Here is a 14,043-nt window from a genome sequence, read left to right on the forward strand (position 1 = left end):
TCATGGCATTGGTAGCTCCAGTAAATGGCACCACCATAGGGGCGGTATGTCACACTGCTACCCCACTGAGGACACGGTGCATAGGGACTGTCTATCAAGCTCGACCTCCTTGGGGGAAATATTCACGAGAAATAACTCCAGTGATGTCTATCACACCAGCAGCTCCAATCCTACATCAAGTCTCCAGGGCAGTGTGAGTAGGAATGGAGTGTTACCGCAAGTCTTTGATCAGTTTTTCGATACTGCTCAAGGGAGCGCAGACAACACACCAACAAGCGAACACTCCGTGGACAGAACTGCCGCCAAACAACCTATAGTTCCGGTGACCGGTACCGACAAGTGCCGGGATACAGAGGAGGGAACGCCGGGCGAGGTGAGCTGCAGCCCGGTGTCTTCTTCCGGCAACAATGAAGAGAAATATAGCGCCAGCGGTGAGTATAAAGACGACCAGCTCTGTGAGAAAGTTTGCAATCTAACGCGCTGCTATTAAGGCGTTTATATGCTGTTTTATAAGCACGTAAGGTTTATTGTGGGGCTGTAGATCTACCCCAACAAAAACGTTGTTATAAACGACAAGATCACGTGCTTGGAACTGAAATTGGCCGTGAAAGACAGAGAATTTCCCATTCTAAAATATTCGAGCATTCTTTTTAGGCCTATTAGTTGTTCTAGACACATAGCTTGGCTTACTTTTCATAACGTATCAAACGACTGCAACGACAACTTAATGAATTTATATATTTATTGCTAAATGATATTTTTATACATTATAACTCAGGGACGTATTGAATATGTGCTGCATGGTCCCCCCTATAACCTGAATGGTATATTGTTATTATATTAATATAATCTTAGTGATATAGTATAAGGTGATAAAGTAAATAGTTAAACAAATGTAATAGATGTAATTGATTCTTTAATATTTTTAGCCAGGAGGATAGTCCATTCAGTAACAATTGCCACCCACTGTGCACAGACGTCAGTTCAACGTCTAGTTTTGATTTACATTTGACTGAGTTGGCAACTAACGTGAATTCAACATGAAAGCAACAAAACAATTCACCATGTCATTGGATTTAGGTTAGAAGTTGGGTGAAAAAGAATTCCCTTACGGTGATGACTTTTTGCAAATCCAATCAGTTTTTCACGTTGATTCAACGTCATCATATTTAATTTTTTGTTGTTGAAATGACGTGAAACAACTTTGATTCAACCAGTTTTTGCACAGTGGGCACTGTTTTCCAGAGAGTCCTGGGATCCATCAAATCTATAAAAGCATACACATTACATAGAAAATGTGTAGAAAGCACAACATACACCGTAGAATACATTAGGCTAGTATGCACAGCGCTAGAAAGCGTTTACCACTGCGTTTTGGTAATGATGTTCCTTTTGGGAGGTGTTTGATGTTGTCCAGAGGTGTTATTATTAGGGCTATTGCTTTTCACCACCCGTCATTTCCATATACTGAACTCTAAGAAATGTCATGATTATGTTGCATAATGTACCCGAAATATGCATAGAAATGTGGGGATTTCATGCTTATTAAAAGCAAAACATGGCCAAAAACATGTATCCCGATTCTACCTTAATTCAAGGCTTTCAGTTATAGTTTTTATGATTTAAAAAAGCACAACTTATTTTGTTGTCAGTCTATTTAGACTCTTGTTTATAAACCTTTTGACACCATGTATGTATTTTTTACAGAACGAAAGCAGCTTCCTATTTGATCTTTCTATGTGAATTGCAATTCTTCCTTTCAGGTGGACAGAGAACCCGTAAGAAGAGATGTCCCTACACCAAATACCAAATCAGAGAATTGGAGAGGGAGTTCTTTTTCAGTGTTTACATCAACAAGGAGAAACGTCTTCAACTTTCGAGGATGCTCAATCTCACCGACCGCCAAGTTAAAATCTGGTTTCAAAACAGGAGGATGAAAGAGAAGAAATTGAACAGAGACCGTTTGCAGTATTATACCACGAACCCTATGCTGTAACACTGGCTGATGGATGTCGCCTCCCCTCAGACAAGGCATGAAGCTCAATCGCTCATTTCAAATTCGCTGGTCTGCAAATTCCTCCCGTGATGGACAGACATTTGTAGATTTATTTGTCCATCATACTTAATTTGTTGAGAGTAATATCTAGTGTAATATTATTATTATTAGGCCTATTGGCCTATTTTAATTGTAGGTGATTTTCATGTTGATCTTTTGATCTTGCTATTTGTTGTTATGAAAGTGCGGTGCCACCAAAACAGAACATATATCTGGTCGAATCCGAACTTGCGTAAAAGTCACATTTTCGAGCAAATTATTTAATTGGCATCAATGCATAATGCATGAATTACACGAACGTTAGATTTACGCGCGCCCATTTCATATCAAATTCGACATTTAACGATGTAACATATTTAACAACCATTATCTTTACATTTATTATATATATACCTACAAAGGGTACATACCTTTTCCATGACGAGAAGGCATGATTTATCCCTAACTTTGTTGGTTGTTTGTTGTCGCCATTACACACGCACAGAAGGACTAGGCTATAGTTGAAAATAGGCCTGTTATTTACGCATTGATTGCCATTGTTTTTGTTCTCGTGAAATATTCGACATACAAAGGTTATATTGTAAAATTGTTCAATCATCCCTGATACTTGAAAGTGTTCGTTTTGTTTAAGTTCTCAATGTCGGAACATATCAGCTATTTTCCTGCGTTTTTGGCAAGAGAAAAGCTGCTCCAATACATTGAGCTATTGGGACATTTTAGTTCTTTGTCTTCATTTTTGAGCCAATTCAAATGTTCCTCGGTGTAAATAGCCTACGATGGATTTTGGAATGATTAGGCCCTATATAGGCTTAGCCTATTTCACACACCCTATTGGAGACATACGAGTCACAGGTCGAGACCTTTCCGGTTGTTTTCTTAGTTTATTTGCTAAATTGGATGAATGGGTCTATATGTCTCGAGAAAATATCTCCTTGTATGATTCTCGACATAAAACCTGGCTGCGTGGGTCATATCAGATGTATGATGTACTTTACATTGCCCCCATGGGCCGAAATGGGATCCTATGCCATTAATGTTAAATATCCATTACGGAAGTTCCACCCAAAAGGTTGTCTAGCACGTTATTTTATTCAACTTTATGTACCATGCTAAACCATCTATCACCGGACGACTTTTATATACAATCAACGTCTGGAGTTTAAATGTCCCGCGTTTAAGTGTATTGTTTCAAAAATAATACTAGGCCTATAAAAAGAGAATGTATAGCCTACTTTAAATAAATACAGCAAAATACGTAAGGTAGCCTATATTTAAAATAAACTTGATCAGTTGTTATTTTATTATATTGCCAAATGTTGACATTAGACCTACTGATTCTGTATTAGGCCTATGTGTAAAATTGGCTCACGTTTGTCAATATTTCGGTTAATGTCTTATAGTTCAAAGCCTATGGGCGTTCATGAATAGTGGGCTAGTGAAAACACCAATTAAGAGTGATAGCAGCATGAAGCTAGTGTAGATGGCCGGCTGCAGCCAGTCCGGGTGATGATGGTCTTGGGCCGTGCATCCTGTCTGGTCAGGCTAACCGGAATGCCGCCTTTACGGACACATCCTCCCTGTTGCTGCAGCAACTTGGCCATAAAACGCGTCTTCGTCTGGAACATTTGTACAATTGGAGTGTAGTGCAATAAACCGTCTGAGACCAAGGTTATTAACTGTGACTAAGGGCTTTAAAAACAACGGCTGCCTGCCTGGGAGCATTGAAAGCTTGTGTTCGCGGACTTTTCCTGCTTCATTTGTCTCGGCAGCTCAGCGTGCGCGGGCAGGAATATATTCAGGATGGAATCTGCAGTTCGAACGTGGTTGTTTGTTTGTTCCACTGGGAGGCGCTGCTCGGATCAATGTCATGGATCAATGCCGTGGATGTGGACGGAACTCTGGCCGAGACTCTCCTTCCCATGCATCAAACATCCAAAGACAGACTCATTACATTACAGGGTTTCATTGTTCAGGTAATTATCCCGATGTGTGTATAATTGTTACATATTCTCTTATTTTTATCGAAATATATTTCAAAATGCTCGAAATGGGAAAACAAATATCTGTGTGGTCCATTTTTTCTTGGTAAAATGGGTTAAAGTGAGGCGTTTTTGTAAGGAGCCTTTCCATCCTGCTAGAAAATGATATATAAAGCTGGTTTATCGCTGAAATCCACATGATTGGAAATATAATATTAAATGACACAATGTATTAGAACCAATGTATTCCGTGTGGGAGAGGATGACTGAATAGGCCTACCTACCGTTACACAGCACATAATATAATATACAATATAACCAATATGCTAAACGTAAAATAGCTTTATACATCGGCCTTATCCTGTCTAGAGATGTCTATGGCGTTTTTCTGGAAAAATAACACGAACTATTCGAACGGTTCTTATTTGAGTCATTATTACCATAGTTTAACAAATACGAAACGTTAGATTATAAAATGTGTTTGGTTTGTGTGTGTGTTGGGAAGGGGAACATTCTAGCTGAGTATCCCATAGCCTACCGGAGGGCTTTTTAGTCTCCAGTGAAAAATAAAATAGCTGTTAGCGGATGTAGTAAAGTGCCACATTACGCACGAGGGGCGCAGGCATATATTTTTGTCCAGTTGCAAGAATAACTTGGAACAGAAGAAACATTGTTAACATGATTTTATTAGCCGCTATAAGGAGACATGCATTAAATGATTTTAAGTATGATAATAACTTAATAATAACTTAAAGTACCACTGGCTAGAGGTAAATAAATAGGCCGTTGAAATTATTATAAGCACGTCACGAGACTAGTACCCACTCAAATCAATGGTTTAGGCTATTCATTTTAAATTCATTTCTACATCGGATAAAACCCCAAATAAGTCGCACCATATAGTGTTTTTGGTGTCAGAACAATAACGTAATATAACCGTGGTAATTATAGTAACAAACATAGCAAGGATGATCTTTTTCCCAACTGCATGGGGGGATAATAAAGGCAGTGGTATTTATAAAGGCTGTGGTTAGAACCACATAACACATAACACAATCATAGCCTATTGCTATGATTTACATAGGCCTAATCTATTTCTATTCAATTTGGGGATATGAGTCTGAGGATATTGTCTTCAATTGGATTCTTAAGGAAATAAATGGGATCCCACCGAAATTGGTTCTGGCGGTGTATGAAATAACGTGCCGAGTTGTACACTTGTAAAATGCATTACGCACCAATTACGCACAAGGTATTTCATAACAAATGCACATGTCTTTGATAAATAACGTGTTTGTAACGTGTTTGTTTCAGATTATATTTCCCATTATGTTAACTAGATAGGTAAACAATCTTTGCCACGGCCTATTTTGTTTCTGACTTAACCAGCAGCAAATGAGAAAACTCATGTTGTTCTACTACTATACTCTGGCTTCATGTAAGACCCATTAGCCTTTATATTGTCAAGGCTGTTGATGATTGTTTTCGCATGTAAAATGATCTGTAATTGGTAACTAAGGGACATTAACTAATAGTCCAATAGATATTTTGTCACAATGTTCTGTGAACTTGAATAGAGCAATGTTTTGACGCTTCCTGTAGAGGAAAGTGCAACGAGCTTTCCACTAAACTGTTTTCAAGGTCTGCAGACATCTGCAGTTATTTGCACTGTCCCTTCACATGTAAATAGTTATTTGTGTATGATTATATCTTCCCCCCTCTCGTGTGCGTGTGTGTGCGCGCGTGCGTGTCTGTGAAAGGGTGCCTGAGGTCAATGTTTACAACATAGATTATCGTAAAAGGTAATGCAGCCCATGTCATGTCACCTCTACTATCTATCCACCATTTTAGGTTGAACTGATAGCTTTTAATACACCACTTACCTTTACCTTTTCATTTATTATATTAAATCTTTAAACAAAATGAATATGGCATATTGGCATTACGTGCTTTCAATGGGAGGAGTCTCTCTTCTTGTGTTTTAATTGGCTGTCAGCTAAAGCGCAGAGAAGTGTGAGTATCTGTAATTATATTCAGCATGTTTTGCACAAGAAATGTCAGCCAGAAAGGGCTATCCTCATCCTCCGTCAAATTATACACCAACGATGTCATGCTCTGACAACCAAAGTGGAAACTCGTTTTTAGTAGACTCCTTAATCCACGGACGAACCGAGAGCGGTGTCTCATACTACCAAAGTAACGGCGTGTATTTGTCACCAGGCTCGGAGTACTCCTATGGACTACCCAACCGCGCTTTTTTCTCTGGGCTCAGTAAACGCAACGAGAGCAATTCTCAAACTATGGTACCCTCATCTGGCCCATATTCACATATTCAAGGGATGGAAACATGGCTAGAGACTTCGAGATCTTGTCGAGTAGATCAGCCGAACAACCAGCAGCAAATGGCTCATTGTTCCTTCTCTCCGAGCATCAAAGAGGAGAATGCGTTTTGCCTGTATGAATCAGAGAAGTGTCTTAAAAGGTCAACAACGACGGAAGACATTTCCTATTCCCGGTTAACACCGGGATCATGCCCGGTTACAAACAGCACCGTGCCTGTTCCCGGTTACTTCCGTCTGTCTCAGACATATACCTCTTCAAAGGTTTATCAAGACGTTCAGCGGAACCCACAGCCTACTCAGTTCGCTCTACAACGTCCGGCCCGTTTCGACACCTCACCGCCATCTCCTACCCCGGTGGCGGATACAGGCAGGAGGGAGAGTGAAGCACTGCCTGACCCACGGTCATGTGCTCCGGATGAGGACACCCGGGCATCGTCTGTAAATGGTTTGTCCTCCCCCGAACCCACCGAGAGCTGTGCGGAAAGTCCAGTCAAACCCTTTAAAGGTGAGTACTGCTCTAAATCCAAAAAATGACGTTTATGACAATGGGATCTTGATGGGTGTACATTTAGGGAGTGTAGTGTCAATGCCCCCGAGTCAGTGTAGATGTGCCTTGGCGTTAACCTTGGTTTTTAGAGGCATATCCTACTGCTGTATCGATTATATTGTGGACATGAAAACTTCCCCATATGTGGGTTATATGCGCAGCGGTAAAGGTATGTCTTTGTGGGGTATGACAAAGTGGCCATGAGCTGGGATTTCCTCCAGTTTTTTTAAACATTATTTTATGACGAGGAGCAGCAAGGCCAATCCTGTCCAGTACATCTGTCTAATACAACGGGTTGATGTCCTCAGTCTTCCCCCTAAACCATCAACTGCAGCCATAATTTCAGCCGGCTATGAGATACTTTCATGTCTTAATAAAAGCGTATTAATACATTGAAATGTATTTAAGTGAATCTTGAGCACAACGTGGATGTAATATCTTAGGTGTTTGGACAGATGCAAAATATGTGCATACAACGGGCATTGTGTGTGTGTGTGTGTCTACATTAACTTCGTATTACTGTCAAATAAACTAAAGGGCTCAGGATGGCTATTTAAAGATCATTTTAGACAACACATTTTTTATGTTGATAGGTATTAGGTCAGTGTTTGTCTATAGATGCAAACATCTTATGGAATTGCATTATTTCTGTGTACAATAATTACAATTGGGCAACAATTACTGTAAAGTTACATCAGTGCAGTAGCATGAAGAAAAAATATGTTGCCCGCACTAATTTATCTTTCAATTTCTTTCTACAGGAGATGGAACATCTGAAACCAAAGCTAATTGGCTGACAGCGAAGAGTGGCCGGAAAAAGCGCTGTCCCTACACCAAGCACCAGACTCTTGAGCTAGAGAAAGAATTTCTCTTCAATATGTACTTGACTCGTGAGCGTCGCTTGGAGATCAGCCGCAGCGTCTACCTGACAGACAGGCAAGTCAAAATCTGGTTCCAAAACCGAAGAATGAAACTGAAAAAAATGAGTCGGGAAAACAGGAGCTATCGGGAGCTAGCGAACAACTTCAGTTTTTCGTGAGACATTCGTGCCGTATTTGGCGCCCTCCTCCATCAATGGCCAGAGCGCCTTCCTTTGAGAAACCCTGTCGTGTGAATATGACCGTGTAGGTTAGGGCTACAGTTGCTAACTTATTGATATGTCGTTGTGTTGTCATTTTACCTGAATTACGTCTCTGTTTTGTTTTGTCGTGGTTATGTATTTATACTGTCATAACATATGTTTGCTCCCTTTATGTATATACCAACAGTTAATATAGAGATGGAACGACTTAAGTGTTTCAGAGCTGACAATATCGGCATTCGTGGTACATAAATACATGTATATAGCCACCTTGAGTGACGCATTGACATCTGTGCTTGCTGGAATAGCTCTTGGGGAAATGTTGTAACCTGTAGCAATATAGGCCTACGTTACGTCATGGATAAAGAGCCTCGATGGATTTGATATTTAATATCTGCACATTTTGCTGGTATTATAGCCATATATACTAAAAGCATCACACAATAACTATTTTGTAAAAGGTTTTATTTATACACAAGAAACTTATCTGAGACTTGTAAATATTGTTTACAATTTTGCCTTCTCGTATTTTTATTCATATTTTTATTGTTCTCTCCAAACCGTTTTAATAATATGGCCCATATTGTCATTGCTTTGTCTATAGAGAGACTATACTGTGAAATGAATTGATATGTTGTCTGTTGGCCTCACTAAGTAAGTCAATAAAAACATGGCACGTTTTTTACCTTGCATTGGAATGTTTCAGTCCACAGATCATCTCTCCTGTATAGAATGTACTCGTTCATACCCACGAGAGGAATAGCCTGGTGGTGGGACCCGCTATTTATTCCACGAGGTTCCATTTGTTCAGTTGCGGGTTGGTTTTACAGTAAAGAAAAAAAGAACATCAGTTTCCTCTTTTGTGTGACGCTGATGCCCTTCATTTCAATAGGAATCATTGCCTGAGCCATAGCCATGATGCAAGCACTACACTTGTTGTCTAGGACTCCCTGGAAAAGAGTCGCATGTGTTACTGAGTGAACTATCCTGGCTAAATAGATACACATGAAATGACCATTGTGAAGTTGTATGGTGAAAGACACTCCATCGGGATAGCTCTTGTTTACTGCAGGGTGTACAGTATAGATGGTGGCAAAATGACCCGGAAAACAACATGCTTTTCTCAAGGACATTACTGGCGGTAGTTTGGTTCATCATCATATGTTATCTATGAAAGGACACTAGGTCTGTCGACATGTGGAGCGTTGTGAAATATGCACGCAATAAGACGCACCATTTGGACTGTATCTTTTCCGGTGTGCAAATGTTGTGTTATGCGTAAAACAAGTGTAATCATTGAGAAATGATACAATTTTGACCATCTAATTACAATTACGCATAGAAGGAGAGTGAATTATAGGATCCCTATGATTTCGACTGTATCTGTTACAGTTGTGCGAACGAAATGAATGCGTAAAATATATACTTGTAGACTATATATATTTATTTAGGAGGAGAGAGGGCTGTTGAGGGGTTCAGGTAGTTTCGTGTTGTTAGGCTGTATTTTCCCCCACCACACGAAACTGCCTTAATTGCCTCAGTAAAAACTCTTGCGTTTAACAGAACACTCCAAATTGTCTCTGGCAACAGAGCTGTGCACCGAAGGAAGTAGGCTACATTTATTGAGTAGCCTAGTCGTGTGTAGAATATTCTATAACAATTCCGATGCATTAGTTTAAGTCATGTGTCTACGGAAATGTATTGTCTCTCATGTCGACATTAGGCTATTATAAGCATGCATACAGTGCAGCGGAAACCTGTGACTTGCAAAGCACAAAAACATCTCGGAGTCTGCATTTTTTAAACGTTATGTTTATTGTGGTACCGCGTGATATATGCAGAATTCAATACAATTCCAATGCAAGAATCCCCCAAATGTAGCCCATTCCCCGATTTCAACTGCCCCCCTAGTCACTTTATCCTGGCGCCGGGTCTGATATATATAACAAAAAGAAAAAACGAACCAAAAAATCAAGACTGCAAAGGACATTTTGTTCCTCACATATATCGCCATATCTATTGAAAACAACAACAAAAGACGAGCACTAGACGCGGCCTTTAGCCTTTATGTCTCAGAGGGAGAGATATCGAGTTGGCTTGAGGGAGAGGAAGGACTGCAAGGCCTCGGTTATGATCATTGCAGTCTGGCCAAAGCCTCGTGCGCTGCTGCAGCGTTCCCAGTGGCACACATTCGAAGTGCCGGATGCGTCTGCTGCGCCACACAATGGACACAAAGCATGGATTTTATTGGCGATATTTAGCCCAGACAGCCAGGTTGTAACCTAAAGAAAAACAACTAAATAGCCCCCGTGATAAAAACAGACTGCTATAGCACCTAACGTTTTTTCTCTCTCCCCACTTTGATAGCTAAAAGCGCCGCGCAGACCGTCCTAGTGTTCACTCATTGATCCATAAATAGTAAGGGTCTGTTATGGTTTTACACACTAACACAACGGGATCTTTCTCCATAATCTATTGCCACTTGGATTTGTTGACGCTACTATGTAGAAGTATTGTATTTTTATTTCTGAACACTAATTCGATGGTAGAATTCACATAGCGTGTTCCTCGTGTACACACACTGTGTCAATGGCTGTATATGCCTGTGTTTTTCAGTTTTAGATCTAAATAATTAGTCTTAGTCTGACTATCAAATAATAGCCTATGTGAGGTATGCATTTTTAGATTCGGTCTTAACTTTCTCGAATCGATTTGGGACAATAAGTTAAGTAAGATCTAATTCATTCGTTCGAATTAATAATACACACTATAATTAAAAATAATTAAAAATGTACGACTGAAAAGCCCTTTCAATGGGAGTTAGCCATTGGAGATTCTCTACTGAACATTATTTTTAGTCCAGGACTATGGTTCAATCTGTGTCCGGGAAACCGGTCCTTGGTGTGTTTTCATATAGGGTCACATAGGTCTACATATATAAGGTTTTACATGTCATTTCAATGTTCATATCCCAGAGCATTGGAGACAGTATCACTCAAATATTTACTGTTTTAGTTGTCCTTATTTAAATCAACCAAAATCGAATAATCTCAAGCCATTTGAAGAGAGCATTACTCGGATGATAATCAAAATATCAGGTTTGAATAACACGTGTAATAGCCTAATAACAATGAACATGATGTACACCACAGCAGATATGGTAACCTATAGGTTTGGCTGTGACTTTATTATGAATACATCAGATGGCATATAATGGCAAATATGATGAATATGGCAAATGTCAACTCACACTCACATCAGCTTACCTATAGTATATAGGTCTATTAACTCACAGGTCTACTATTTTAAATGTGGGTATGTATTTGGCCAAATAATATTGCTGCATGTATATTCCTATTTAATAAGTAGCCTATATAACGATATCACCAATCTAATGCTATAAATTATTTGGAATAACCTCGGAGTTTTTGCCCTTATAGGCAATAATGGACTGAATTATGTTGATAGATACTGGATAATTTATTGAATAAATTCATTCTATAGAATTCCACATTTTAGATCGGTGGTGAGAGTTCTTATAAGGAAATGAATGTGTGTTATTCTGCGCGTAGTAACGACTACACGTCACAGTGGATATATAGCTCCTTACTACTTTGCTGCATTCCTTTCTTTTTAAAGGAGGCTAGAAAAACATGCTATACTCTCTCACTTTCTAGACTTATATAAAACATAGCAACGTATATCAACGTTAAAGTCTCATTTGAAAACAAAAATCATAAACCTTACTGCTTGTATAAAATTATATAGGCATATGACTTTGCTATTAAAAATATAACGGAGGAAAATGGTGACCATTTAGCTAGTTGAGTCGACTGATTTATTATTTATTGTTCTGTCCCACGGTCACGTGTCTGCGGCACCCAATCCAATCCCGGCCAAGGTTCAATTTATTGAACGAATGTGGTGGTTCTTGGTGCAGCGAATAGTATCATGATCCTGTTTTTCTAAATATATCACAGTGGAAGTTTAGTTGCCTTTGGCTTTGTGTATTTGTTGTCATGTCGACATTAGGCACGCTTAGTTACTATGCAGACTCTCATCTTCCCCGCGACCAAGGGGATATTATGGCACACACATACTCAAGCGGACCAGGGGTGGAACAGGCGAACCAGCCGATGCTAACTGAATATGGCGGTCCGGAATCTTGCCCTTTGCAGACGAAATCTTCTATTTTCAGTGCGTCTTGGAGTCCCATTTCTGCTCATCAGCCTCCGAGCAACGCATCTATAACACACCAGCCATATTTACACCACCATTGTCCAACAGGAGATACCGATGGGATGTTTATGCGTTCCTGGGCGTTGGAACCGGTTTCTACGTCGATATGTTTAACGGGATTATCGTCAAATATGAACTATGATATCAAACCCGAGCCGCTGATAGGAAATGGGGACTGCACAGCGCTGGAAACGCACACACCTCTTGTGTCCGACATTGACAACGGACCGTTCCGCGCAGAGAAGGATACGATCGCGTGTGATGCCATTTTCTCCAAACCCAACGAAGACTGCAGCACATCAACCGTAGAGGAAAAGAGGGAGAGGGAGATCAACACAAGTAAGCACGGCATCTTTCATTTGGATTCATGCGTAATGGTGATCATGATCTCATATGTGTCTAGATCTTTGGAATTAATTCATGTTGAATTAAGCAGGAATCTAGAAATATAAGGTCAGAGACTGACGTTAATACATTATTTATGATATAATATAGGCCTTCTGTAAAGGTTGAGTTTACGTCAAACTATTGTATCCATTATTTGATAACGAATGGATCATATTGCGCCAAAGCAGTACCACTGACCGACAGTAGCAAAACTCCCTCCCCTCCTCGATCTAGTTTGTTACCTACTGTGAAAGATAATATGATTTTGCTATTTGGATTATGTTGGACCAAAGCAGCTGCCCAACAGCGGCAAAATGTCGTCCCCTCCTCGACTCAGTTTTTACTGTGAGAAACCATGATTTTGCTATTTGGATTATGACTAAACTATACCAGTTCATTTCCCACTGTTATGGGCAGTAGACTAGGCCTTAGGGTCAGAAGGCCGAAACGAGCACATAAACGGCTGACTGTATTAGCTACTGCATGTTGGCTATTTCAGCAAGACCTTGTCTGCTGTTGTTCGTCATCCACAGTTTGTAATACCATTCTGACTCTTGTGGAAAACACTATTTCTCATGAGCTCTGTCTCGCTTTTGTCGAACCCTCTTTCAGATGACCCATCCTCCAACTGGCTTCATGCAAAATCCACCAGAAAAAAGCGCTGTCCATACTCTAAGCATCAGATTCTCGAACTGGAGAAGGAGTTTCTGTTTAACATGTATCTCCCCCGCGACCGTAGATACGAAGTAGCAAGAGTTCTTAATCTGACTGAGAGACAAATTAAAATCTGGTTTCAGAACCGCCGGATGAAGATGAAGAAAGGGAATAAGGACCGTCGAAAGACATGTTAAAAAGGCGAGCAGTGACCCGTAGAATAAACTGTGAATAGTTACAATTGGTGGACTTTCAGGAAACTAAGATATTTCTGGAAAATAGTTGCCAATCTATCCACATTTTGCTTGATCTATAGTCCATGTTGTGTTCTGTAGGGCTGTTGTGTTGTTGTCGTTGTAAAATCTGTCGGCTCGTTTTCTTCCTAGAGTGTTCTCTGTTTGACAATGCTTATTCGTTTGATTGGTACTTTGATGTTATCTCAATAACTTGGATGTAATTGGTAAATCATTTCATTAATGCACACAGATTACATTGTCTAATGTTCGTTGCATGAAATGTTTCATGAATTGATTCTGTGTTTTTTTTCACCCAGAGTTTAGTCTATGTTATTGGCCTAATCATGTTTATGCGTTGACTACCTGAATGTGTTTCAACTACCTGTCAGACTATTTATTTATTTATAGTTTTTTTTTGCCGAAAAAACATGTTTAGACGGTGTGATATTAACAGTTTTGTCTATGGAATTACAGCAACACTGTGCACACGCAAAATACCTCAATGTCAGAGTATTTCGATTC

At 39.8% G+C, this 14,043-nt stretch overlaps 3 protein-coding genes across 4 annotated transcripts in view; all 3 read left to right on the forward strand.

The window, feature by feature from the left end:
• Position 1: 1 nt before the first annotated feature.
• Positions 2-2,016, forward strand: LOC124019476 (homeobox protein Hox-A11b-like; the record flags this gene model as incomplete). The annotated part of the gene is made up of 2 exons (XM_046334824.1): positions 2-431; positions 1,764-2,016. Coding segments are annotated over 2 exons (663 nt in total), but the record flags the coding sequence as incomplete, so codon positions are not given.
• A 454-nt stretch (positions 2,017-2,470) lies between these two features.
• The window catches only part of LOC124019479 (homeobox protein Hox-A2b-like), a 29,087-nt gene continuing 17,514 nt past the window's right edge, over positions 2,471-14,043 (forward strand). Inside the window, exon 1 of one of the 2 annotated variants that reach the window (XM_046334828.1) lies at positions 2,471-4,029. In XM_046334828.1, the coding sequence (XP_046190784.1) occupies positions 3,919-4,029 (111 nt within the window). In that variant the 5' untranslated portion in view covers positions 2,471-3,918. Of the gene's footprint in view, positions 4,030-12,458; positions 12,584-14,043 lie in introns of those variants that run through there. The other variant, XM_046334829.1, reaches the window with a different exon arrangement.
• On the forward strand, positions 4,040-8,669 carry hoxa10b (homeobox A10b). The gene is made up of 2 exons (XM_046334830.1): positions 4,040-6,882; positions 7,686-8,669. Exons 1-2 carry the CDS (start codon positions 6,090-6,092, stop codon positions 7,961-7,963), a joined length of 1,071 nt encoding a protein of 356 aa, XP_046190786.1. The 5' UTR covers positions 4,040-6,089; the 3' UTR covers positions 7,964-8,669.

This window comes from Oncorhynchus gorbuscha, unplaced genomic scaffold (assembly GCF_021184085.1).
Source record: "Oncorhynchus gorbuscha isolate QuinsamMale2020 ecotype Even-year unplaced genomic scaffold, OgorEven_v1.0 Un_scaffold_607, whole genome shotgun sequence".
In the NCBI taxonomy this organism is placed as follows: Eukaryota; Metazoa; Chordata; class Actinopteri; order Salmoniformes; family Salmonidae; genus Oncorhynchus; species Oncorhynchus gorbuscha.

What these genes read in the sequence shown, in the direction of transcription:
- hoxa10b (XM_046334830.1), top strand. Translation starts at nt 6,090, where the DNA reads ATGTCAGCCAGAAAGGGCTATCCTCATCCTCCGTCAAATTATACACCA. An exon ending in TCCAGTCAAACCCTTTAAAG is followed by an intron (nt 6,883 to 7,685) that starts GTGAGTACTGCT and finishes TTCTTTCTACAG; the next exon opens with GAGATGGAACATCTGAAACC.